The 25,734-nt window shown below is 36.7% G+C and overlaps 1 protein-coding gene and 1 long non-coding RNA gene across 14 annotated transcripts in view; one reads left to right on the forward strand and one right to left on the reverse strand.

Annotated features, from left to right (window-relative positions):
- Positions 1 to 19,274, reverse strand: part of Spag17 (sperm associated antigen 17) — a 210,235-nt gene extending 190,961 nt beyond the window's left edge. For 6 of the 9 annotated variants that reach the window (XR_015452066.1, XR_015452061.1, XR_015452062.1 and 3 more), the window contains exon 1: positions 19,018 to 19,274. Coding sequence is in view for 1 of the 9 variants with exons in the window: in XM_021265754.2 (XP_021121413.2) it covers positions 19,018 to 19,122 (105 nt within the window). In the remaining 8 variants the exon portion in view is untranslated. The remainder of the gene's footprint in view (positions 1 to 19,017) is intronic. The other 3 variants (XR_015452063.1, XR_015452069.1, XR_015452068.1) reach the window with 1 other exon arrangement.
- LOC110350998 (uncharacterized) overlaps positions 1 to 25,734 on the forward strand; it is a 96,559-nt gene that overhangs the window by 35,322 nt on the left and 35,503 nt on the right. For 4 of the 5 annotated variants that reach the window (XR_015452073.1, XR_015452070.1, XR_002397996.2 and 1 more), the window contains 4 exons: positions 1,005 to 1,049; positions 2,296 to 3,390; positions 3,600 to 5,718; positions 11,112 to 12,696. This is a non-coding gene — a long non-coding RNA (uncharacterized LOC110350998). Of the gene's footprint in view, positions 1 to 1,004; positions 1,050 to 2,295; positions 3,391 to 3,599; positions 5,719 to 11,111; positions 12,697 to 25,734 lie in introns of those variants that run through there. The other variant, XR_015452071.1, reaches the window with a different exon arrangement.

The following is a 25,734-nucleotide window of genomic DNA, read 5'->3' on the forward strand; positions in this document are numbered from 1 at the left end:
CTAACATTTTCCTAAGATTTTGCCAAACTCATACTGGCAGCACTTAAATTTTACTTATATTTAATATTTTTCACTTGCAATAAAAATGATCACATATAACATTGAGGTGGATATTTTGACATACTAATTCCCTTCAGTTCCAAACTCATTCAAATAATACATTTTTTGTTCAAAAAATTTATAATGTGAGGTTATGAAAAGTCCATTTCCCCCTTAACATTCTTTGTAGCAACTCAGCTGTTTTCATTGGCTTTTATTAAAACAACCTTTATGTGAACTGGCAATTTGTTTTGTAAATATCAATGAAAGCATATTTCAGAAAATATGTAATAAAAACTGACCCAATTTCAGAAATATGCTTGCTGCCAGACATCAGTCTTCAGCTCATATTATGAGTATTTCCAGTAAGTCTTAAATACACATTAACATGAGAAATAGGTTACTGTTTAAGATCAAAAAAGTTGAAAAACCCTTCACTGCCTCTCAAAAATTGCTCAAGGTTTCTATCCAATAAAAGTCATTTCCTTCTTTGATAAACTACACTTATAATAGTTTCAGGCATTTAAATTCAACTGAACATTTTTCCCTACTTACTTGGTTCCTTATCATCTTAGTATCTATATATTTTATAACTTTGAGTATTTAAGTCATTTGAGATATTAATATTTTAACAATATCTGTCTTGAACCCATATCTTCTTTCCAGACCTTTACAAGAATTGTAAGCTTTGTCGAAGACTTTAGGAACCTTTTCCAAGTGTGCATTACTCAGCTATTGTCACTAAGCTCCATTTAACTAGAAAAAAAAATTATACTTCAACTGAGGGAGAGATTATGAGCTAAATGTTCTAAAGAACTTTAATTTGAATGCCTCCTGGTTGTCAGATGAAATGCTTCTGCAAAGAAAAATAGAATATTTGCATAGTTCTTTCCAAAGCACTATCCAATTCTATATATCTGCTATGTTGCCTTTTTTATATCAATGCTTTCTATCCCTCCCTTTAGAAAATACATCCTCATTCTATAATACGTGGTTCTTCATATTTCAAGGTAAGTCAGAAAATTAATTCAATGTTTGGCTTGCATGTATTTCATGTGCCTCAACCACGCCAGTTATTGTGTGATATATATAAAAATTACAATAACTTGGTTGTCGAACACAATTTGATCCAAATTCCTGTTCAAACACCAAAAAGTTCAAGAACTGAACATATTTCCCCCATAAGAAATAATGGAAAACCAAATAATTTTGTCTGAGGCCCCAAAACGACACTAATAAATTCATCTCCCAGGACTTTAACAAAATTAGCAATGATTTCTTTCTTTCACTCTATCACGGCTCTCACAATTCTCCTCAGTTTTACTGCTGGTATCACTAACTTTCTTTGGAGCCATGGTTATAATATTTTACACAAGTAAAGTGCAAAAAAAGCACAACAAATGTTTGAATACGTTAACACAAGCTTTATATACTGTCTGGGTGAGAGCAGCCCTTAGACTGAAGCATCACCCTCTGTGTCCGGGACGAGATGCGATGCGATGCGAAATGTGATTCACTCTTAGCTTGAACAGGTTTCTTTCTAGTTGGAGTTTTGGTTCAACTATCAAGCAAAGTTACAAATATTGAGTAGATTCTTTTTCTTTTTTTTAACTTTGCTGTTCGGGTAGTGGAAAGTTCGATCTTGGAGCCATTCCACAACCAAGATATCACCATATAAGATATGATGTCTAACAGCTTATGTCCTACTTGTGTTCTCTAAAATATAAAATGATAAAAAATAAGAACCAATTTACATCTTGTAAAGGTACAAGTTCCCAATGATGAATGCAAATGTACTGTATACCTAAAATGTACTAATAAAAGAATTTAAGAGGAAAAAAATATAAAATGATAGCAAAAATTCAAAGCATTCTTTAACTAAGTACTAAGTTTTAAGATAGAGCCTCTGTATGGCTGATATGTAGATGTTCCCCCAAAGCCTCAGGTACTCATAGTGGAACTTCTGTGAATGACTGGACTGTGGGTGTGTGATACTGGATTAGTCCATTGCTTTAGCATAGTTCTAGAGGTGGATGATGGATATACTGAAAGAGAAGGCCCGCCCTTGGCGTGGGTAGCATCAACCAATAGGCCTGGAGCCTTCATGGAATAAAAAGGGAAAAAATAAGGGAGGCTTGCTTCTTCTTGCCTTTTTTGCCCCTTTGCCATGTTGCTCTGCCTTGGAGGCAGCCAGCTATGGACTGAAACCTCTACAAATTGTAAGCCAAAACAAACCTTTCTTTGTTTAAATTGTAGGTGTTGGATATTGTGTCCCAGAGAAAGGAAAGCAACAAAGAGATATTTTGGTACTGAGAGTGAGGTCATTGCTGTGACATTGCCTGACTATGTGGTTCAGAAGCCTTTAGAACTGGGTTACCAGAGGAGTTTGGAAAGTTTTAGAGATGCCAGCTGGAGAAGCAGCCATTAAATGCTGTGAGCTGAGTTTGATGAGAGATTCTGGTCAGAGCTCAGAATGCTCATAGAAATGCAGCTGGGCTAAGTAGGTTTCAGTTGGGAACAACAACTGCACTGGCAATTGGATTCCAGGCCATGTGTGTCATGATTTGGCAATTTGTCTGCATTTTGCTCATGTCCAGAGATATTTCTGGAGACTGAGGGTAAGGGCAGCAGACTGATTAATCCAGTGGAAGACATTTTAAGGCAGTCTAATGTTGAGGTGGTGGCATGGCTACTATTGGGGGCTTTAAGCCAGCTGTACCTTGAGAATCAAGAACCAACTACCCAGGAGAATGATCTTAAGAGTTTTGAGTTTGGCCAGAAAGTCAGCTCTGATAAAGTTGCCACCTGCAAAGATGGAGTAGAGGAGTACTTAGTTGCTGGAAAGATTAGCACTGATGCCAATGGTGTCTTTGAAAGGGGTCAATAGAAACAATGGCCTGGGGCTGTGGATTTAGCACAGTGATTCCGCCTCCTGCCTCGTAAGTGCAAGGTCCCGAGAATGGTAGTAGCCTAGGGAATTTGTTTCTCAGGATTGGGATCATAGTACTTAGCAATCTAGGTGCCAGACTTCTACAGCCAAGAGAGAAGGAAGCCTGGCTACTGCTCCAGATGGAGGCAGACCTTGCTGCCATTCATGTGCTACTAGTTTTAGATGCATGTAGAATGCAAGAGATGTAGGATCAGGAAGATTTCCACCTAGATTTCAGAAGAAGGCCTGGGAATGCCTCTGAGAGGGCAGTGTGTAGAGCTGTGAGAGTGAAGTTGAAAGTTCAGGAGAGACTCCAGAAAGTTGGAGAAGCCAAGAAGAAGGATCATCAGAGGAAAGTCATGAGGAGTGAACAAAGCTGGCCCAAGAGAGAGACCATGAGGACCACTGGCAGTGCCGTAGGGGTGAGCCCAATTAACCCTTTTGGAGTTCCTATCTTACCACGGATTGCCTGGATGCTGCCATGGAACTACCTGACTTAGTGCTTACACTGCTGGATTTTGGTCTTGCTTTGATACCATTTCTTTCTATCTCGCCATCTGCATGTTTTTGAATAAGAATGTTTATCTTATACCATTGTATGTTGGAAATGTAACTTTTTTTCATTTTATAGGGCCTTACATCTAAGAAATTTCCTTAAATCTCAGAGGAGAATTTGGACTTGGACTTTTCAGCAGTGCTGAAACTATTAGCATTTTGGCAACTCTTAAAGAAGGACTAAAGGTATTTTGCATAAAGGGATGCACATGATTCTTTTGGGAGCCAGGGGTAAAATGTTATGACTTACATCTAGATGTCCCCCCAAAGCCTTATGTACTTATAGATGGGGTTTGGGGGAGTGACTGGATTGTGGGTCTGTCATACTGGATTAGTTCACTGATTAGTACAGTTCTGGATGTGGATGATGGACTTACTGAAGAGGGAAGACTCACTCTGGATGTGGGTAGCACAAATCAATAGGCTTGCAGCCTGAATGGAATAAAAAGGGAAAGAAGAAGGAAGGTTTGCTGCTTTCTGCCTGTCATGACCCTCTGTCATGCTGCCCTGCCTTAGACCCAGTCAACCATGGACTTAACCCTCTAGAAACTGTGAGCTAAAAGAAATCTTTCCTTCTTTAATTTGTAGGTGTCAGGTATTGTGTTCCAGTGGTGAGAAAGTTCCTAAGACAAGCCTAGAGTCAAGGGGAAGATTAAATGTGGTTTAGGATTGTCAGGAAAGCTTGCTACATTATTTCTAAGGGACTCAAAAAATAGAACAAGGAGCAGAAAGATGGACGTTCATTTCCAGGAAGGAGACTAATATTAGTGAAAGCATGAAGGAGAGAGAGAACTCATTTACTGAAGGTGTATTAGATAGCATGTGCTATAGATATATTCAGGAAATGAAGTAAATATTTTATATTCTCAGCAGGTCTTTCAGGTAGATATTATTATTTCTATCTGACAAAAGGACAATATTGCTTAGGGTAAGTTGCACTAGGTCATCCAATCCATGATAAATGCAATTCAGATTTAATCACTATATCTGTCTGAGACTCAAGAGATGGACTGTGTCCAGCAGCTAATTGCCTTCTTTCCATGTCTGTGTTATAGAGAGGATACTGTCTCACCCCTAGCAAATTAAATTGGTGAATAGATAGAGCCATATTAAAGAGGGCTGCAGATGGCAGGATGATACTTTGTTGTTATCGCTTGTATCTAGATATCTCAAAACCTCATGTGCTCATAGCTGGGGCTTTTAGGAGGTGGCTGGATCAGGGGTGTGTGATACTGGCAGTAAGGATGTGTAGTACTGTATTCATCCACTGATTGTTTAGCATAGTTCTGTGTGTGGATAATGAGAAAGCCCACCTGGGTTGAGTGGTACCATCCAATAGGGTTGTAGCCTGGATAGGATAAAAATCCAAAAGGCTTGCTGCTCTCTGCCTTCTTGTCTATCCTGCCATGGACTGTTTCTCTTCTGCCATGCCCCTCGGCCACGCTGCCCTGCCTTGGAGCCAGCCAACTGTGTGCTGAAACCTCTACAAACTGTGAGCTTAAATAAATCTTTCCTCCTTTAACTTGTGGATGTCAGGTATTTTGTTCCAGCACAGAAAAAGTAACTAAAATAAATGTGATTACAGATGGTCACTGGCAATTTTTAAGTTGGGAATTAATATAGTATGAGCAATGTTTAGGAGAGAAAAATGCAAGTGGTTTGACAAATAGAAATAGGTAAATTTATGGTAAGTAGAAATAAGGGGCTCTTTTAAAAACTCAGGGATCAAAAGATGTGGGATTTGGCTATAATGAAGGCATGAATTTAGCAATGAGGAGATGAAAGTGAGAAAACATTAAAAGAAAAATCAAAAGGACTTAGAGCAGATTGAATACAGGGAAAGATACACACCAGTGACTTGTAGAGAAACTTTTGTCAGTTATAAGAGTTACAGTGCTGTGGACAGAAATGCAAAAGTTGAGAGACAGAGGGAGTCTGAAACTTTGATAAAATGGGTATTTTTTGCCAGTGTAACCAGGGAATGTGGCATGCTTCCAGGTAAGAAAGAAGAAAATAAATTTCTCTCTATCGATAATTTCTATATCTCAAAATGTAGAAGTTTTAAATGCAAATATTTTATTTGTTCTGCCTAGAAGACCTCAAATATAATAAAGAATATGTTATAGTCTTTCTGTTCTTCAACTGTGAAGCTAAGAGAATAAGAGATTTATGAAGGATGAAGTCTATTGTTTCAGGTAAAGTAACTATTATTTTTATATTTATTTATCGGACTTTTGGTTTTTATTATACTAGTACATGTTTTCAGTACATGAAGTTTACAGTCATCTTGAAGAGTACACGTACATAATACAGTTTTTCTTCTTTAAATCTCCTTCCCTTTTCCACCTCCCTCCTCCCTCTGTCACTAAATTCCCATTTCCTATTTTACCTCTTATTGTTATTATTCTTAACTCATGTTTATGAAACATAATCTTTATATTGATTATTATTATTATTATTCTATTTACTTCCCCACCCCTTCTTCCCTCTCTATAGTCTCCTGGACTCCTTCCCATTTGCAAGAGATTTATCCCCTTGTTTCCTTCTATCCATCCTTTATCATGCTCTTTATTTGTATTTTGCCTTACTAAAATGAGAAATACCATGCACTATTTAAACTTGTTTTTCATATTTATTTCATTCAACACTGGATTTTCCAGGTGCATCCATTTTCCTAAAAGTGTCCCAAATTTATCGTTCTTTATAGTTGAGTAGTATTCTATTATGTATAGATAACATTTTCTTTATCCATTCATCATTGATGGGTATACTGACTGCTTCCAGCATTTAGCTATTATTAATTGTGGTATTATAAATATTGGAGAATCCTGATATTCTGAAAAATACATTTGGCGACAAAAATACAAAATATCTGAAAGGACATTAAAAAGTATTTATATCTAGTCTGTGAATATTCTCTATATTTATATGAAGGTTTTTTCCTTGTTGACTCAGAAATTTTGACCCTAACCCAAAGATTGAAGCCTGTGAAATTATTCAAAGACTGGATTTATGCAGTATGTAAGTTCCTAGAAGGAAGGGCTATGCTGTTTGAAATTCTGGAAATGTTTCATAAATTGTTACAAACAAAACCTCTCCTCTCCTATCCTAGCGTATTTTGCCATATAATAAGCTTAAAACAGATGAAAAAACTCAGAATTGATTTAGAAATATATTAGATCAGGATGACATCAGCAAACCAGAAATCCTCAATGCCTCTTTCCCCATAGAAACATTAACATAAACAATAAAAAGAGAAACAAAAATCAAAATATAGAGACTAAATGATTCTCTAGAAACTATGAAACTAGTCAAAGACCAACAGCAACTGAGTGAACGACCAATGCAAGAGAAAACAATATTCAATACAGTAGGCAACTCCATGGCACTTTTACTTTCCCTTGCTTTATATCTATCTATCTATCTATCTATCTATCTATCTATCTATCTATCTATTTATTTATTTACTTTTTGGTACCAGGGATCGAACTCAGGTCCTTGCATTTGTGAGGCAGGCGGTGGAACCACTGAGCTAAATGCCCAGCCTTTCCCTTGCTTTATATTCTCCTGAGGTCATAGCCTGTTCAGGAGGAAGCCCAGTTCTTGCTTCCCTCCCATGGGCCAAAGGAGCAGAGCAGAATTTATTTACAGTGTTGTAACCTCAGCAAATGCCCTGCTAATTAGCATAAATCTTTCATACCAATCTATAAAAAGTGAGACAGATGGCTGTTTTTGTAATGGTCAATTTTCAACAAAAAATCAGAAGACGTACAGACAGAAATACATGGCCCATTAAAATCAGCAATACAAGTCTCCAGAAACTGTCTTTTAAGAAATATATGCACTGGATTTACTAGACAGGTATTTTTGAAGGAGAATTCAGACAAAGAACTAAAGGAAATCAGGGAAGCATTATATAATCAAAATGAGAACACCAAAAAAAGAGATATGAATTATAACAGGATTTTAATTCAGAACTAAAAAATGTAGTAATTGAATCAAAAATTTCACTAGATGGATTCAATAGCACACTTTAACAAGCAGAAGAAAGACTACAGTCTTGAAAAGAGGTCATTTGAAATTATAGTGTGGAGTAAAATGAATAAAGTGAGAAAAACCTATCAAGCAGGTCAAACCATCAAGCAGGTCAGTTGATATATGTAAGAGCCCCAGAAAAATAAGAGACAGTAAAGGGAGTTGACAGATCATTTAAATTAATAATAGGTGAAAATTTCCCAAATTTGAGGAAAGATACAGATCTACAAATCCTAGAAGAGTTTTGGTGAACCTTTTAGAGACTGAGTGCCCTAACTGCAACCCTAAACCCACTTATGTATCACAAAGTGCCAACACTGCAATTAAACTTGAATACTGAGATTTCGGTTTAGCAAAAATGATACATTAACATCTTTTGCCTTAAAAGAAAAACACAATGACAGCTTTCAGTGATACAAACAGCTTTTTATTGAAAGGTAAATGTTTGCATTTGACATGCTTTTGCACCATCGACCTGATCTTTGCTGTTGTATGCATGCTGATAAAGTGTCAAACCTTGGTTCATATTTCCTTAGTTTGAGAGTAACACATATAGCACTCAGGTCATGGTTAGTCTGTTTCTTGTATCAGCTTTTGTATAATTCAAAGCTGAAAACAGCTAGTCACAAGGATAAGATGATCCAAAGTAAGAAGTGCAATCCTATGTGCTTTCATTGACTTAAAATTATTTGAAAGAGAATTCCATATTTTCAGGATTTCATTTTCAGAACTACCAACTGTGCTGTTCTTTGTCATCCCTTCAAACTTTATCTTCTTTATCTTTTCAAATGTTGCACACAGCTCACAGAATTGATTTTTGCAGATAGAGTTTTCTCAAAATTCCCAAAGTTCCAATTCTAGATTTCCAAAATTTAACCGGTACAAGCAGGTAAGATCAAGTTCTTCAAATTTGGCTTTATATTGAGAAGAAAACAGGATTGTCTACATCTCATGGAACTGTAAAAATATGTTAGTAAAATTCTCCTTTGTAGTTGCTACAATGCTAGAAATTTCCTTGTAGATTTCCTGATAGTTTGTAAGATTGTATGCGCAAGTAGAATTTTCTAAATGCATTTTTAGATTTGAAAAGTATTTCAGCTGCCCACATTCAAAATCTCTTTAAAAAATACCTGCAGTTCTCTTTCAAATGTACTATCACAAAATATCCTTTCTGCTGTTTTCCCTACACCTGGTAGTTGTTTTTTTTTTTCAGTACACTGAAGTATAGCGTAAAATCTGTAAAAAACATGAAGTTGTTAAGCCAGGCCATATCAGTGAGCTGTGTATATTCCTTCCGTTTTACATTCATAAACAGCCAAATTTCATCCAAGCAGGGTACAAATCTCTCCAGTATTCATTCTCTGCTCAGGCTCTGGGCATTATTTTGCATAAGTAAAGCATTATATTCTGCCTGAACCTCATCAAGAAATGCTTGAAAATTGTCAAATATTAAGAGCATGAGACATGATATGATTAATCATTTTTGTGACATCTTTAAGGATATCATTTAATTTTTTGCTGCATTCCTTGACACGAAAAGCTTCTTAACGTATAATACAATGATTGCCTATTTTGCTTCTTTAACAAATAACTGTATAAAACCAGATGCTGCTCCCACCATGCAGGGTGCTCCATCACTAGTAATTGAAACCACTTTTTTTAGTCTTATGTATTTTGACAAAAAAAAGCCTCCATCACAGTACTGTAGATATCTATCCCGTGTTCTTCCAGGCAAGGACACCAGTTCCACCAGCTCTTCTCTCATGATGTCACCAGCAGCATAACACAAAATTACTTCTTGTCTTGCATGATTATTTTTATCTGTGCTTTCATCCAACCACATGGAGTAATAGGCTTCCTTTTGTAAGTCAGAAGTGAGCTGCTGACTAACATCACTTGCCATGCACAGGACTTAGTCTTCAACAGTATTTCTGTAAGTGGCATCTCAAAGATGGATTGCATAATTTTATCCTTGTTTGGGAAGTCATGAAACATGGACTTACTCCCAGATAACATGGTCATTTTGATAAAATCCCTTTCACACAAGGGTTTACCATGTTTCGCTATGCACAGTAAAATTTGAAAGGTGGAAGCTGTCAGATGATTTCTTTTAGAAAGATAGTTCCAAAAACTAAGATACTGGGAATGATGATTCCTCAGTTTCTCTTAAAGAAACTCCTTTCAGTTTCACCAAGTTTGGCAACACTTTTGTGGTTGGTGTCAAAGTGCCATCTGACACTTGATGTGTGACACACAACACTTTCACTACATAACGCTTTCCTATTGTGTTCAATCACTCCAAACAACTATGGAATAATCCAGGCCTCTTGGAATTATCTTCCATTATATATTTTCAGTTTTGCTTTTTTTTTTAAGTCATTTTTTGGTGTTCAAGACTTGGCGTCTACAAAAACACAAAATTTAAAAGAAATGAAACACTCACTAGAAATCTATCCCTATACAAAAGATAGTTAATACTATTAGTTAACACTAAAGAATTGTATATTCCCTGAATCAACAATCTATGGCAGTGATTCTCAGCTGAAGTTTCTCTTCAATTTGCTGACCACCAGCACAAGGGAGCGATACTCCACTGACCACCAGCACAAGGGGGCGGTGCTCCACTGACCACCAGCTTTTGGCCTGCTCAGAAGAAGGCATCTGAGTGCATTTCCTACCATGTGGAGGCTTCTGCTAAAATCACAGCCAGTCCAAGCAAACATATATAATTTATATAATCTCCCTGGCAGCGCACTGGCCAGCCATGTGAAAGCTCAGAGAAGTCATAGCTAATGAGAAACAGATCATGATGTCATCACCTGGTGCCACTAGTCATTTTTGAGCATGTTCATGGCCCCTATGTGCTCTATTATCCAATGCTCAGCTGCTGGGGTGATGCTGAGGTGACTTGGCTTCTTTGCGGACAGAGAGGGCTCTGCATGTTCACTGTGGCATGCATGCCATAGGTTCACCACCATTGCCCTAGAATTTCAACAAACTTCAAGTGAGTTTGTTCATGAGTTCATGAGTGTCTTTTTTGTGGTGTTGTAGTTGCTCTGTTGTCTTGAATTGACTCAAAATGTTTGCCTGTCATAGTCATTTTGATTTTGGTGAAGATCCAGAAGTAATGCAGTGCCAGATCTGATGAATAAAGTAGATGAAGATATACCATAGCATATTTACAATCTTGCTTTTCCATTGGATGGCACTTGGCAGCAGCATTCACTGTATTTTTTTTTTTTTGTTACCGGGGATTGAATTCAGGTCCTTGTGCTTTCAGGGCAGGTGGCTCACTGTATTTTTTATCACTCCCTGTGATTGCAGCAAGGGGAAGTATTTTGAGGAATCATTACAATGTGTCTTCTACTGTAATAAATTTTTAAAATTTAAACCTTCACCATATATTTTGATTACTCCTTGTATGACCAACAGAGACTTAGGCTAATGCAATAATGAAACTGTCAGTAGCCAAAGAGATAGAATTTTAAACCTGTCAAGAAAAAAGTAACCCATCATATACAATTCATAGTTAAGGTTATTAATTTCTCAACAGAAACTTTGCAGACCAGAAGGCAGTGGGATGTTGCATTTTAATTGCTGAAATAAGAATTGCTGTCAACTGAGAATTCTGTATCCAGCAAAACTGTGTTTCAGTGACAAAGAAGAAATGAAGACATCTCCAGGAAAACAAAAGCTGAGGGAGTTAATTGCTGCTAGGCATTCCCTTGGAGAAATGGTAAATGCAGCTCTTCAAGTTGAAATGGAAGAACGCTAAAGAGTGATGCAAAGGCATGCAAAAATATAGTTATCTGAGTAAACATAAATCTATGGATCAATACACTTTTTTAAAAGGTATTATTATAATGCTGATTGACAACTTCACTTTCTATTTTCAATAAGATTTAAAAACAAAAGCATAAACATAGCTATTAATCTAGCTTAACAGGTACACAAATATAAAGATATAATTTGTGACACTAATAACATAGTGTTTGTGGGGGAGTGAAGCTGTAAAGGAATAGAATTTCTTTATGCAAATGAAATTAATTGGCTATCATAAAATAGTGTTATAACTTCATGATGTTAGATGTAATCCCTGTGGTAAGTACAAAGAAAGTATCTATTGCAAATACACAAAAGGGAATGAAAAGGGAATCAAAACATGTCACTGCAGAAAACTGACTAAATAAAAGCAATAATGGAGATAGTGAGGGACAAACAAAGTATCAGACACACAGAAAACAAATAACAAAATTGCTAAAATAAGTCTTTTCCTACTAATGGTTAGTTTAAATGTAAATGGATTAAACTCACCAGATCAAAGAACAGAGATTGGCAGAATGGATTTTAAAAAATCAAGATTCAGCTGTGTATTATTTGCAGAGCTTTGCTTTAGATCCAAGAACATGCCTAAATAGAAAGTGAAAGAATGGAAAGAATATTCCATGCAAAAAGTAATTGAAAGAGAGGAGAGGTGGCTATCCTAACATAACACAAAATACATTTTAAGCAAAAAGCCATTACAACAGTCAAAGAAAAATATTATATATGATAAAAGGGTCATTTCACCAAGAAGATACAATCATTATGAATATAAATGCACCCAAAATCAGAACTCCAAAATATGCAGTAATACTTTGATTCTGGAATGCTTCTGTTTGTAAACAATTCAGTTCATAAACAAAGTGTTTGGCAAAATTTTGCTTCTGTTTTCAAACTCCACATTGGGTGACAAACCTGACTATGCCTATCTTCCTCACATGAACAAAAAAGTAGCTATCTTCCCTAAATTGGAATACCAATTAAATTCATAAACCAACATGCTACTGTACTAAGAAATACTGTCAGAATTGAAGGGAGAAATTGGCAGCTTTATAATAATAGGAAATTTTAATACATAACTCATGATGATGAATGGAACAACTAAATAAAAGATTAACAAGGAAACAAAAGATTATGAACAATCCTGCATAGTCATTGGCTCTAACCGGCATATGCAGAACTCTCCATCCAACAACAGCAGAATAGAATATATGCTTTTTTCCCAAATGTACACAGAACATTCTCCAGGAGAGACTACATGTTAGGCTAAAAATAATTTTTAATACATTTTAAAAGAATGAATGATACAAACTATCTTGTATTGATCACAATAGAGTGAAACTGGAAATCAACTTCTGATAAAAACTTGAATAATTTACCACTATGTGGAAAAAATAGGGTCTTATACAATGATGTCAAGGAAGAAATCGTAAGAGAAACTGAAAAATATCTCGAGATAAATAAAAAACAAAAAATCATTGAATATAGCAAAATCAGTGCTACATCAGTGCTGCAAAATCAGTGCTACACAAGAAAAAGAGAGAAAAGTTTCAAGCCATTAAACTTTCACCCTACGGTGCATAAAAACCATACTTAAACTATGCTCAAACAAAGACAATGAACTATGCTCAAAGCTATCAAAATGCAAAGAATAACAAAGATTACAGCAGAAATAAGTAAAATAGAGTATACAGAAAAATATAGAATATTAAGGTAACAGAGTTGGTTCTTCAAGAAAAATTAAGAAAATTGACAATCTTTTTTTTTTTTTTTTTTTTGGTACTGGGGATTGAACTTGGGTCCTTGCGCTTACACTGCAGGCGGCAAAACCACTGAGCTAAATCCCTGGCCCTGAAAATTGACAATCTTAACTAGATTGATTAAGAAAAAAGAAAAGTCAAGTAGGAAAATCAGCTGCAAAAAGGGACTTTACTACTAATTTTACAAAAATAAACAAGATTGTAAGAATATTGCAAATAATTTCATACCAACAAATTGGCTAACCCAGATGAGTTAGACAAATGTCTTCCAATTTTAGTATATGTGCTGCTGAAGTGAACACTAGACAGCTTTCTTGAGATACACAGCATACCATGACTGAATCATGAAGAAACAGAAAATTGGAATGGATCTACAAAGGAGATTAAATCAATTACCAAAAATCTTCTGACAAAGAAATGCTGAGGACCAGATGGCTTCACTGGTGTAATCTACCAAATATTTTTAAAAGAATTAATAATTCTCCTCAAAATCTTCCAAAAATCGAAGAGGGAGTACTTCCAAAGTCATCCTGAGAGACAGATTCCAAAGCCAGACAACATACTACAAGAAAACTACAGAACCATATCCCATATGATGCAACAAAATACTAATGTATTCAACAGTGTATTGAAAGGTAAATACAACATGACCAAGTGGAATTTATTCCTGAAATGCAAGGCTAGTTCAACATGAAAACCAATTTAAACATATGTAAGTTTAATTTGTCAGTTATACCTAAATAAAGCTGGAGGAGAGGAAATAGAAATTAAAAATTTAAAAAATCAGTATGATACACTACATTAACATAATAAAGGAAAAAATCCCACATGGTCATTTCAATTGATCAAAAAAAAAAAAACTTATTTGGAGAAAATCCAACATCCTTTCAAATAATTCTCAACAAACTAGGAATAAAAGAAAACAATTTCAACATAATAACTGCCATGTTTAAAAGACCTAAAACTAGCATCATATGCAGAATAAAGAGCCTAGAAGTAGACACTTCCTTACACTGTAGGGTCAAAGAGTTTTGACAAGGATGCCAAGACAGTTCAATACAGAAAGAACAGCCTTTGAAAATGATGCTGGGGAAAACAGGGAAGATTGAAGAGAGACCTAAATCTCACAACAAATTAAAAAAATTACTCAAAATGGATCAGAGACTTAGGCATAACAGAAAAAACAGCACTCTTAAAAACAGAGAATATTGGGTTTGGTAATGACTTCTTGGATATAATACCAAGAACATAAGGAATAAAAAAAAAGGTAAACTGGGCTTCTAAAATTAAAAATGTATATTAAAAGAGATTGCCAATGAAGTGAAAAGTAACCTTTAGAATAGTAGAAAGTATGTGTGCATTATATATCTGATACTGTTTAATATTGAAGACACACAAATATTTACAATTCAATAATATAATAACCAAATGAATCAATTTTAAAATGAGCAAAAGCGAAAGAAGATAAACAAATGACTGCTAAGAAGGACTTGCAAATATGCTCAATATCACTAATCATTAGGAAAGTAAAAATCAAAACAGGAAACATCATCTCACAGATACTAGTATGATTGTTTAAAAGACAAAAACCAAAAGTCCATCAAAAAAAGAAAGTAGCAAAACAACAAAAGTTGTGAAAACAGTGTGGAGAAATTCAAACCTTTATGAATTGCTGGTGGAAAATCAAAATTTAGTCATTGTGCCTCCTCAAATACTTAAATGTAGAATTAACATATAATCCATCCAGTCCACTTCTGCAAGTATACCCCCTAGAACTGAAAACAGGAGCTACGACAGATTTTTGTACAACCGTGTCAATAATAGCAGTATTTATAATAGCCCAAGAGGGAGCCAGTGTCTATCAACGGATAGTCAAATGGTCAAATAAAATGTGGTATACTCACATAATGGAAAATTATTCAGCCTTGAGAAACAAGGAAATTCCAACACATACTACAGAATGAATGCATTTTGAGGACACCATGTTAAGTGAAATAAACTCATCACAAAAAAGGCAAATATATATGATTACACTTACATAAAGTACCTTCACTAGTCAAATGCATAGAATGCAGTACAGTGGCTGGTGCTATGATTTGCATGCCTCCCTCCAAAACTCCTGTTGAAATTTAATTACCCTTCAGAGGTGATCAGGTCACAAACACACCACCCTTATGAATGGATGGAGCAGTGGGTTAATTATTATGGGAACAGGCTCCTGATAAAAGGAGTTCAGCTAGATTTTTTCTGTCTGTCATGTGTTTCCTTGCTCGGTGGTGCACTCCACCATGTTATGACACAGCCAGAAAATACTTGACAGATAACAGCACCATGTTCTTGCACTTAGCAGCATTCAGATCTATAAGAAATAACATTTCAGGTCTTTGTAAGCCACCTGGTCTCAGATGTTTTGTCACAGCATCAGAGAGCGGAGTAAGACAGTGGGAGAGAAGAAGGAACACGAGGTTGCTATTGTTTAGTGAGTGCTGAGAACATAGGGTAACACCTATTCCTCTCTCTGTGGCCAGTAGAGTCTACCCTACAACTGCATGCAAAGATGTATTCCAAGACCACAGCAGATGCCCAGAACTGTGGATAGGACTGAGTCCTATAATTTCATGCCTTTTTCATCTTAACTAGGCACTCACCATGCACTGTGATCATAACTTTTGCAGCTGGTAATGAGATACTGAAACTAATGCAAAATTCTTTTTCCTTTTTCACAATTACATAAAATATTCATTCTTAAAGTAGATCTTTCCAACCTCAGTGTATGATTGTTTTCCTTTCCTTATTAAGTCAAGAACTTTCACTTTTTCACTTAAAGGAAGCAACTTTCAGCGTCTCTTGGACATATCTGAGTTACCAGAATCACTACAAACGCGCGTTGGGGCTATTAAGTAGAATAATAGCAAAATGTGGAGGAATTGAACATTATATGCACTGCACCAGAACTGCGATACAGCACTAGTCTGATTTGGATGACTGAAGTGGCTACTAAGTGGCTAACGGAAAAGTAGCATACGCAACACAGATGTGCTAGACAAACAGATGTTTATCTTTCAGGTGTGATGGAGCAGGTTGATGCATGATTTTATCACACTGCTCATAACATCAATGCCACTTAAATTTTAAGCTATATATTTTTATTTTAAATTTTTAGGTTTTAGTTCTGGAATTTTCTATTTAATATTTTCAGACTGTGGCTGGCTGACTGAGGGTAACTGAAATTACAGAAAGTGAAACAATTAAAGAGGGACTACTATATCAAAACACCTTTGACTTTCTAATGCTGCTTGAGATCATAAATACAATGTCTGTATCACATACATACATATATTAACATCTAGTTTTACAATCTTATTGCTGTATACCTAAATATATTATTTTTAAATCTAACTTGAGGGACAATGTTTCACATATTTTAATAAGCTAAGTGTTTTGGTATATGAAAATAGCAAAGACAGTAAATGAGTATTAATTGATAGAATTAATTTAGGAGCAATTTATATCTAACCCACTCCTTTCATTCAATCTAAATATCCCAGACTTATTTGAGGAACATATTGGTGTCCTTACCTAAAAAATTTTCCTCCTTTATTTTTCCTTTTCAAGTTCTGCCCATTTTTAGGGCTCAGCTAAACATAAAATTTTACAAAGCATTTTCTGACTATACCAGTTGGTATTTATTTTCCTAACCTCTAATCTCTATCTAATCATTTAGTTCTTATTAACAGGTTACTTTGTATTATTTGCTATTATTTTATGTTTAAAAACCAAATAAATTGTATTAAAATTAAATACTCTAGCTCAAAAGACAGTCCAAATAGTGAGCATGTTTAGTCTTTTTAAAGTCTAGTATAGCTGAGTATGAGTATGAATTTAAATCTACCATTCATTTGTATTCTTCAATGAATTAATCCTAAAAACTGGCTTATGGAAGACTGGAGGAATTACTTCCTTCTTTCTTACATCTAACACACACAATACATACAACACCTACTGCATACTCAAGCACACTTACTCAGTGTAGGAGTAACACCTGTATGAAAAGAAACTCTCTAGGAACTAAACAATAACATTTTCTGACCACACATTATGTGCAGAGCATTTTGCTAAATTCTACAAATAATGAATTCAGACATCCATAGTCTTACTTAAGGTGAATTCTGAGTTGGTTAAACTGCTGCTTAGGGTATGCCTTTGAGCATTGCACCTATGGGGTTAATCTGGGAATTTGCCTTTTGAATCAGATACAAAACCAAGCTGAGGAAAAAATATGGGAGGAGACAGATGGCAGTTGTCTTCTTGCAAGATGAAAATATGTATTGCAACAAACTGAAGAAAATTGAGATTACTCTTTGTAGTTAAAAGTACATATTACTTTAGTTCAAATTCTTTCTGTGAGTACAGAAGATTTATTGAAATTATATTGTTTGAGTAGGATCAAGACAGCTGAATATTATTTCAGGTTTTCAAGCCATAAGAAAAAATAGTGCCTTTAGGTTTTCCACTCGACCAGGAAAATTATAGTTTCATATTTGCAACACTAAAGCTAATGCAGTGTCAGCACCTCCATCAGACTCTGTTGTTCAGCAGTTTATAATTCAAGCAGAAATGTTCACTCAAAGCCCAACTTGGCCTACATAGTCTCAAAGAAAATGGAGAAAAAATTATGTTGGCTAGTTCTGTCTTAGAAAAGCAAAAGAGAGAGTGCTTTTACAAAGTGCTTTGAAAAAAACATCTTTGAGAATTTGAGAATGTAACTGAGGATTACTGGGTTGACATCCTTCATTTTTAAAGTTATAGGAATGATCCAACATTCCATGTCACATTAATGTCAGTAGTATCATAAGTATGTTCATGAAATTCTTCATCAGGATCAGTTTCTGTAGCAGAGAAAATTGCCATCCATAGAGAAAAAAGAATTATAATGGAAAATAAGAATAAAAAGGTAAAAATGTTCTCATGAGGATGACGCAAGACTTCAGATCCATTTCCTTTATGCACACTCTCCAGTGCACATATATAAAATGAAAAAAGTTTTCCATTTGTAAAAGTAGTTCATAATGGCAGACTGTAATTTGCTCTTCCCAAATGTCTACTTGACTTAGAAACAGCACAGTATAGAAGTGGACTTCCACGTGCAAGCAACAAGACGGGCTGTGCCCTGCACTTGCTGAAGGTGGGCAGGAGCTAGTCAGTTCTGGGATCCCAGGTATTTGAAGTCTTATGGCAAGTGGGTTGCTCAGGGCATTTGTGGCAGCCCTGTAGATGATGGCCAGCCCTTCTTTGCTCTGGTCTCTTACACCTTCAAAATATATCCAAACGTTGATATAGAAGTATCAGGACATTTTATAAGCAAGTTACCCTTTCCTATCTGTAGAGGCTCATTCTATAGGCCGTTGTCTTAGGCTCTCCATGTCTATTTTTCACTCAACATTTACAGAAGTCTTAAGTTGGGCCAGGCCACCGATGACAAGATTCGTATCCTCTAGAGGTTGTTAATGGGAAGCAAATAGCTCACAAGCACAACTCTAGTACAACTCTGGACTCTGCGGAACAGGGAACAGTACCGGGTGCCAGAGCATCACCTCCTCTTGTCCCCACCACGCATTGGGTCACCACCCTTTGAAGTCGCCCTGATTCCCCAGGAGGTATTCCCTTTCTGCTCTTAGCGAACACTCATTTATCAAGCACTCCTGCTCAAGGGATCCTGGGTCATTTTGTGAGCTAAAACCACCTGGGAAAGTAGTACCAAGTAGGACAGCTTGGGAGTTTTCGCAGAGAGGGTGGCGGTAGCGTCTGCCTGCGGAGGGTCTCTCGGGACTTCTGGCTTTGCCCCGGGGAAGAGGATTTAAGGGGCTCACGGCTCACCTGATTCAAGTGTGCAGCTATGAGCGAAGGTTCCCATATCTCAGAACTGCTGCTCGCAACCCCGCTTTTCTCTTTCTTGGGTGCCATGCAAAATTCCGGGAGCATTGGTCTAGAAACTGGGCTCAAGCCCTGCCTAAGCGTCCCCGCTGCGAAGCAACCGAGGCCACGCCCAGCTCCGTAATAAATTTGGCTGCTCCTCTAAACCGCGGGGCCTACTTTGGTCAACCGCCCCCGTCGCATAGCAACCGAGTTTCCGCGAGCGGCGGCGTGAGGAGGGCGGGGCTCGCGAGAGTTCAGGCTAAGGAGAGGATTTTTCTTCCCGCAAATTGCGTGTTGGAGGTAGCTGGGAGAAGCTGGCCTCTGGCTGGGCAGGGTATTTTCTTTTACCCACTTCGACCATTTCTTTCTTTTGGGACTCCAATTTGGTCCGTGACATTGGCTAGAAACTCAAAATCCTTGAAATGCTGCCTCCACCAAGGTCTCTTCTGGTCTTGCATAGCCTCTATTGAAGTACTGATCTCCCCCACCCCCTCACCCCTGGCCCCATGCTATTTTTGAACCGCTCTAATCTGCCCCAAATGCGTCCTGATAGGAAGCCAAATTTGTCTCCCCCGACCTCCACCCTCTGCTCTGGAACTAGTTCTTCCTTCCAGGGCCGCCTTACTGAACAAATGCAGTCACTCTTCCACTTTTTTTTTTTTTTTTAAATCTAAATGTGGATGGGATTATGTAGGTTTCTCTACCTAAACAACTCTATCTAGCTCCTTTAAACTGTCTTCCGTTGATTAAACAGAATCTTTCACTCCTCCCTCCTCCGTCAATATTTAAAATATCCTGGTTAGGCAGATTTCCCCGAATCACGATAGTAATGACAGCTATCCATTCTTGAGCTCGTGTTACACGTGTCGACGTAAATTAAACAATGAGAAATTCTGCAAAGGGTTACAAAGATATGCTATTTATTTTGGGAGTAGCAGAGCGTTGTGAAAGGACCAGCTCTGCATAGAGGTGAGAATATAACATGCCACAGTGAGTTATGGTCAGATTCAAAGAGCTTGCGGCAAGGAACTTTTTTTTAAAACGAAAATTAGGAATATTACATCAGATAGTGTGAAACAATAATCCTTGGCCACAGTGATTAATATTAAGAGTGGCCTTGGTCTGAGGTTGGACACACAGTTGTTGAGCAGATGTCCTGGTAGAAGTACTTTTTGTATAAGGTTACAAAGGTCTCTGTACATACTGAGGTGGTTTGGGTAGTCTTTTGTGATAGTTATGCAGTTATGCATAAGTACCTTTCTTTCATCATCGCTGGCTTTATTTACTTTTGTTGTTAGGATTGGTACAAGTGACTCCATTTTGATTCTTAACAATTTTTACATTTCTTTCACACAGTACATAATTATTTTATGTAGTAATTATTTTAATTAATTTTCACAGTAACGTTATCCCAAGACTCATGGTGCATGGATTAGAATCCAGGATTATCTGAGTCCCATATCCAGGGTGCTTTAATCTTCACTATTTTAGAGTTGCGTAAATGAGAGCTACTTCTTTGGAGGCAGACTTATTCTAAAAGCTTTATTTCAGGGGGACACGTTTGAAGACACCTGTAGGCAGAGATCAACCAAAGGCCTTTTGCTATCTCTTTAGTCCTTATACTTGCAGTGCTGACCAATGCTTAGCTAACCCCCTGTAACCTGCTCTGTCCTTGGAGGGGAGATGTTTCTGTTATCCTAGGGAGCCAAGGATGCTTGAGGTGATGCTTGTGACCTGCAGCCTAACTTTCATCAGCACCTGTTGGTGACTTTCCATTGGGGAAGACATTTTGATCCTTTTCACTGTTTGTTTTTTTTTGGGGGGGGCGGCTGAATTGTGAGGGTTAGGAGGAGGGGGATTGATCTTAAATGTCCTCCAAAGGTCCGTGTGTTGAAGGTGTGGCCCCCAGCCTATACTGCTATTGGGAGTTGATGGGGTCTAATGGAAAGAAGTTGGGTCACTGGAGATATGCCTCTGCAGGGGATAGTAGTACTGGTCCCTTCCTCTTTCTCCTTTTGCTTCCTGTCTGTCCTGAGGTGAATAGCTTTGCTCTACCATACGCTTTCTGCCATTGAGTACTTACTGCCTTGCCACAGGCCCAAAAGGCAATGGGGCCAAGTGATTTTTGAGCTGAAACTCCTGACACCATGAGCCCAAATAAGCCTGTCCTCCTTATCAGTTGATTATCTCAAGTATTTTGTCAGAGTGATGGAAAGGGGACTAACACAATAGTGACATCCAGTCACTTCATATTTGGGTCAGTTTTAATGATCACATTTATTTTCAACGCTTGTTCCTAATTTGGATCAATGGAAGGAAATTTTCTTCCCACCAAAATTCTTCAAATATAGATACTGAGGAAAAGCATAATTTATAGAAATTGTCCTACACACACACACGCACACACACGCACACACGCGAGTGTCTTAAAAATGTAAGTTCTCCATTTTAGTTGCAATATGTACAGTTCAGCTTTTGAACGGGAATGCATTCATGCAGCCTAGCCACAGTTCATATCTGGAAACCTTCTCTTCTTGTCACAAAAATAAAATGACCGACACATGGGGATGCCAGAGGAAACTGCCAGAAAATCGCTTTCCTGAGTGTCTCCATAGCCATCTCAAGGCTACAGCTGATCTACAGTCATACCATTTCCTCCAAAGTGTTGTTCTTCACCAAAATTTTCTGAACATTTTATGGCCAAAGTTGTCTATCATGGCTTAAAAATAAAGGTGGCTCTCCTGCTGGTAAAAACAATCATCTCAGTATCATTAATTACACCATTCAGAATTTTGATAGTAATTAAAGTTTTAAATTTCTTGGGAAAAAGCCCTGTATTTTTATTTAAAAAGCAGTAAAAAGTTATGTCTCATAAAAATATTTAACTAGATGTTTATGCATGTCCTGCTATGTTACTAATTTTCCTTTTCCTTGGGTGTAATGTACACTTCAAAATAAAACTTAATAATGCAGTAAGTGCAGCCAAATCACTAGACGATAATTAAAAGAATAGGTTGTAGATAACAGAGAGAAGCAAAAAATGGGAGACAAAAATAAAATGAAGTGTTATTTTACAATTGCAAAGAAAGTGTCACCAGGTACTTTTTACAGGTGACAGCTGTCCAACCTCAATTTTGGCAGTGATAAAATGTTTGTAATATTTATTATGGCAGAAACTGTCTGGATTTTCATGAACATGTCCTTTTCTTTTCTTTCTTTTCTTTTTCTTTTTTTTAAACTCTAAGTGACAACGTTTTTCAGCCTTCATGGTCCTTAGATGTGAACATGTGACTGAGTTCTACCCAATAGGACATAAATAGACTTATGAACCATAGGATCCAGACGGGGCCTTAAAAACGTCTCCTTAGCATTGTTCTCACTTCTTTTTTCTGCCCAGACATAGAGGTGATGCTGAATGATTGTTGTGACATAGAGGTCTCCCTAAATGGCATTTGCTGGGGCTGATAAGTGGATGAGTTATACACTTAAACAGCTGCTAAAATATTGGGATTTGCTGTAGCAGCTAGAATTACCTTAACAACCCTAACATTTCTGATCATTTTCATTTGAGAATCAAATGGTAGCCGACCTTTGTGAAACTGCCTGAGAAAAAAACCTTGTTACTTTCAAGTAGGCAGTGCACAATGCCAGCTACTGTGAGAGGCACAAAGCTCTAACCCCTGTCCTTTGGGAGACTGAATCTAGCATTACCCATCCAATCTCTGTCTCACCCTTTCCCTCGCCTTCCTCCTGCTTATACAGTATATTCTTTCACTTTTTTTATCCAGTAAGTATATTTGTTACTTTGAACAACTGGTTTGCATATTAAAGTTACACAACAAACTAGTCTGTTTGTGTCACATACAGTTAGAAAAAGTTCTTCCCATTTATCAGAAGACAAAGCAACAAGATGCGTTGCCCAGTGGTCTGTATGTACACACTGTAATTTTTTTTTTTTTTTGGTACCGGGGATCGAACTCAGGACCTTGTGCTTGCGAGGCAGGAGGTGGAACCACTGAGCTAAATCCCTGGCCCTATACATTGTAATTTTGCCAATGACTTAAAGGAATTGAGCATTTTAAAAGCTCAAAATAAATATTTCAGGATGGAAAGGTGCAAGTCCAGTATAATGTTTTATAATTTTCTTTATAATATCCTATCAGATTAAATTTAAATGTAGAAGATTTTCCAAAATTGATTTAAGGAAATTAAAATAAAGGTTTTATTGCAGAATATCTTTTTCCCAGTTTGAATCTTTTTCATTATTTTAGGTAAAGTGGTACTTTAGATAATTTACGATACAAAATGAGAAGACATTATACAGTAACCAAATTTATAGGGGGTTTCATCATAGAATTGGTCTGCTTAATTTCAGAAAATAGGTGTGAGTGACAATGTTCATAGTTTTAAGAAGCAAAAGCCATTCAGCCAAAAAGAGACCCTGGCAAGAGCAGAAAAAAAGCATTACCATCTGTTATGACAGATGTATGCATTTATACCTTTTTGGTGTAATAAATTGTTTCCCCCACTAAATATAAGTTGAAATTTTATAAGCATATACTTTACTATATAAATTTTCTCATATGTCAATGACTAAAACAAAACTATACTATTTGAAGAATTTTTCTTCACATTGGCAAAGTTACTCCTGGTTTGTTCCATTTAATATTTCCAGTAAGATTTTGCATTTAATGTATTTAGTTTAAGGACTGTCCACTTTAGCGATGCAATGTTTCTTTAGGATACTGTGATTACTGAGTAAAATTATTTCTTTAAGTTTTATAATTAGACCTTATAAAGTGAAATTAGCTACATTCCTTTTCATACCTGAAAGGGTCTAGCCAGCTATCTGTACATCCTGTATTTCTGCCGTTATCAGGTAATGTTAGGAGCTCAGATCAGTTCACTTTGGAGCCAGGATTCCAGATATTCAAAAAATATTTGGCTGCCTCAATCAAAGTTTGCCTTTGATTAAGAAGACCTCACAGGTATCTACTGATTTCTCCAGTTGTCATTCTGTATCTAAGAACTCTTTTTTCTATGTATGTATTGTTCACACTATGATCTTTGTGTTTCTAAATTTCAAAGTAGAATATAGAGTAGGTCTTCATTGTGTGATTCAGAGGGCTATGTCCCTGTCAGCTACAAGGTCCAAAAGATATGGACAATATCACTCCAGCTTTCAATGGTCAGCCTTAGCTTCTTGTTCAGCCTTGAGTGCAAATTAAAGTATTGACTTGAATCTTTAAACCCTCTCTGTTTGGAAGCCAGTTATTCCCGATATGACATCTCTCCCTATGCATCATTGTGGCAATTAAAATCCACTGCAGTGCTTGTGGCTCATAATCGCATGTGAGTTACGGGGAGCCTGAGAGTCCATCACTTTCTAAAGAAGAATTTCTCAAAGAAACCAGTGTCAATGATAAAAGTAACATTCGAGTTTACAGTTTGGGCCTTAATGTCTTACATATCCATGTCTCTGAAACAATAAAGGGCTGCTGATTTAATTTTTAGGTTATTTGTAGCAAGAGAATTTAAAATACTAAGTCTATTCTTAATGGATCAGAAAAATGATAGTTGTAAATATTAAAAATAGACAAAGCTGGTATTCATCTGTTTCATATTTGTTAGTGTGGGATTTTTCACTCGAGTGTTCTCTCACTCAAGTTTTTCTTTAAATCTAATTTTAAACATCTTGGGTAGAAGGATTAGTCTTTAATTCTTTGGGGACACTTTTAAAATCCATAACTTATGGTAAGTCATTTCTCTAAATGCTTAGCTACATTTTGATTTCTTAATGTTTTATCAGATGTCTGTTACTTACAAATTTTTGCTATGTAATAATTTTCTTTTTGTTGTTCACAAAGTTCAAAAGCTGTGGTGAAGGTGGATGAACTTCAGTCTAACAAATTAAACTAGTTCCCACTGTGCTAGGTCACAGAACAGTCCTTCAGGAAGGAAATATGGTTAGGGATGGCACTTTTAGGAATAGATGGCGCTAGATTTGATGATGTGGATAAAGAGTGATGTCCGCTACTTTTCTTTCTGACTGCTCTCTTTGTCCTTCCCAGCTTGACCCTCAGTTTTTCTCAAAAATGCAGGGTACCAGTAGGAACATTTCAAATGACTTCCAGAGAAATTTGCTTCTATGATCTTGTAAATGTTAAAAATAACTGCTCATAGTTACCTGTTTCTGTTGTACTGTATATACCAATCCATGTTTCCAGGAATTAATTTTTATCTGGCTTCTAATTTTTGTGTAACATTCTAATATTGAAGAAAGCCCAGTCCAGGGCTATCTGTAGGATAGCCTCACTTACTGAAAAGGGGTATTGTTCAGTGGAACCAAACTGCTTCATTTCCTGTTATACTTCAAGTGCATAGATCATTTTTCTACTCGATGACTTTTATATGTTCTTTCTTGGTTGTCTTTTGCCTTTCCAAATGTAATATTTTATACCTTATGCATCCCCTTATAAGAAAACTATATGATTAAATAAAATTATATTTCGTGGTCCATTGGTATTGTCCTTTGTAGGGATGGGAATACCAGGAGAAGTTTCTGGAGGCGAGCAGGGGAGGAAATGATGGCTTTTGTTTTAGACATGCTCATTTGTGTGCCCTTGAAACATCCAACCATGTCTAATAGTCAGTTGGATATGTGGGCCTGCTGCTTGC

Source organism: Heterocephalus glaber, unplaced genomic scaffold, assembly GCF_053883595.1.
Source record: "Heterocephalus glaber isolate CG9 unplaced genomic scaffold, H.glaber_assembly_v1.0 deba00001442, whole genome shotgun sequence".
Taxonomy (NCBI): domain Eukaryota; kingdom Metazoa; phylum Chordata; class Mammalia; order Rodentia; family Bathyergidae; genus Heterocephalus; species Heterocephalus glaber.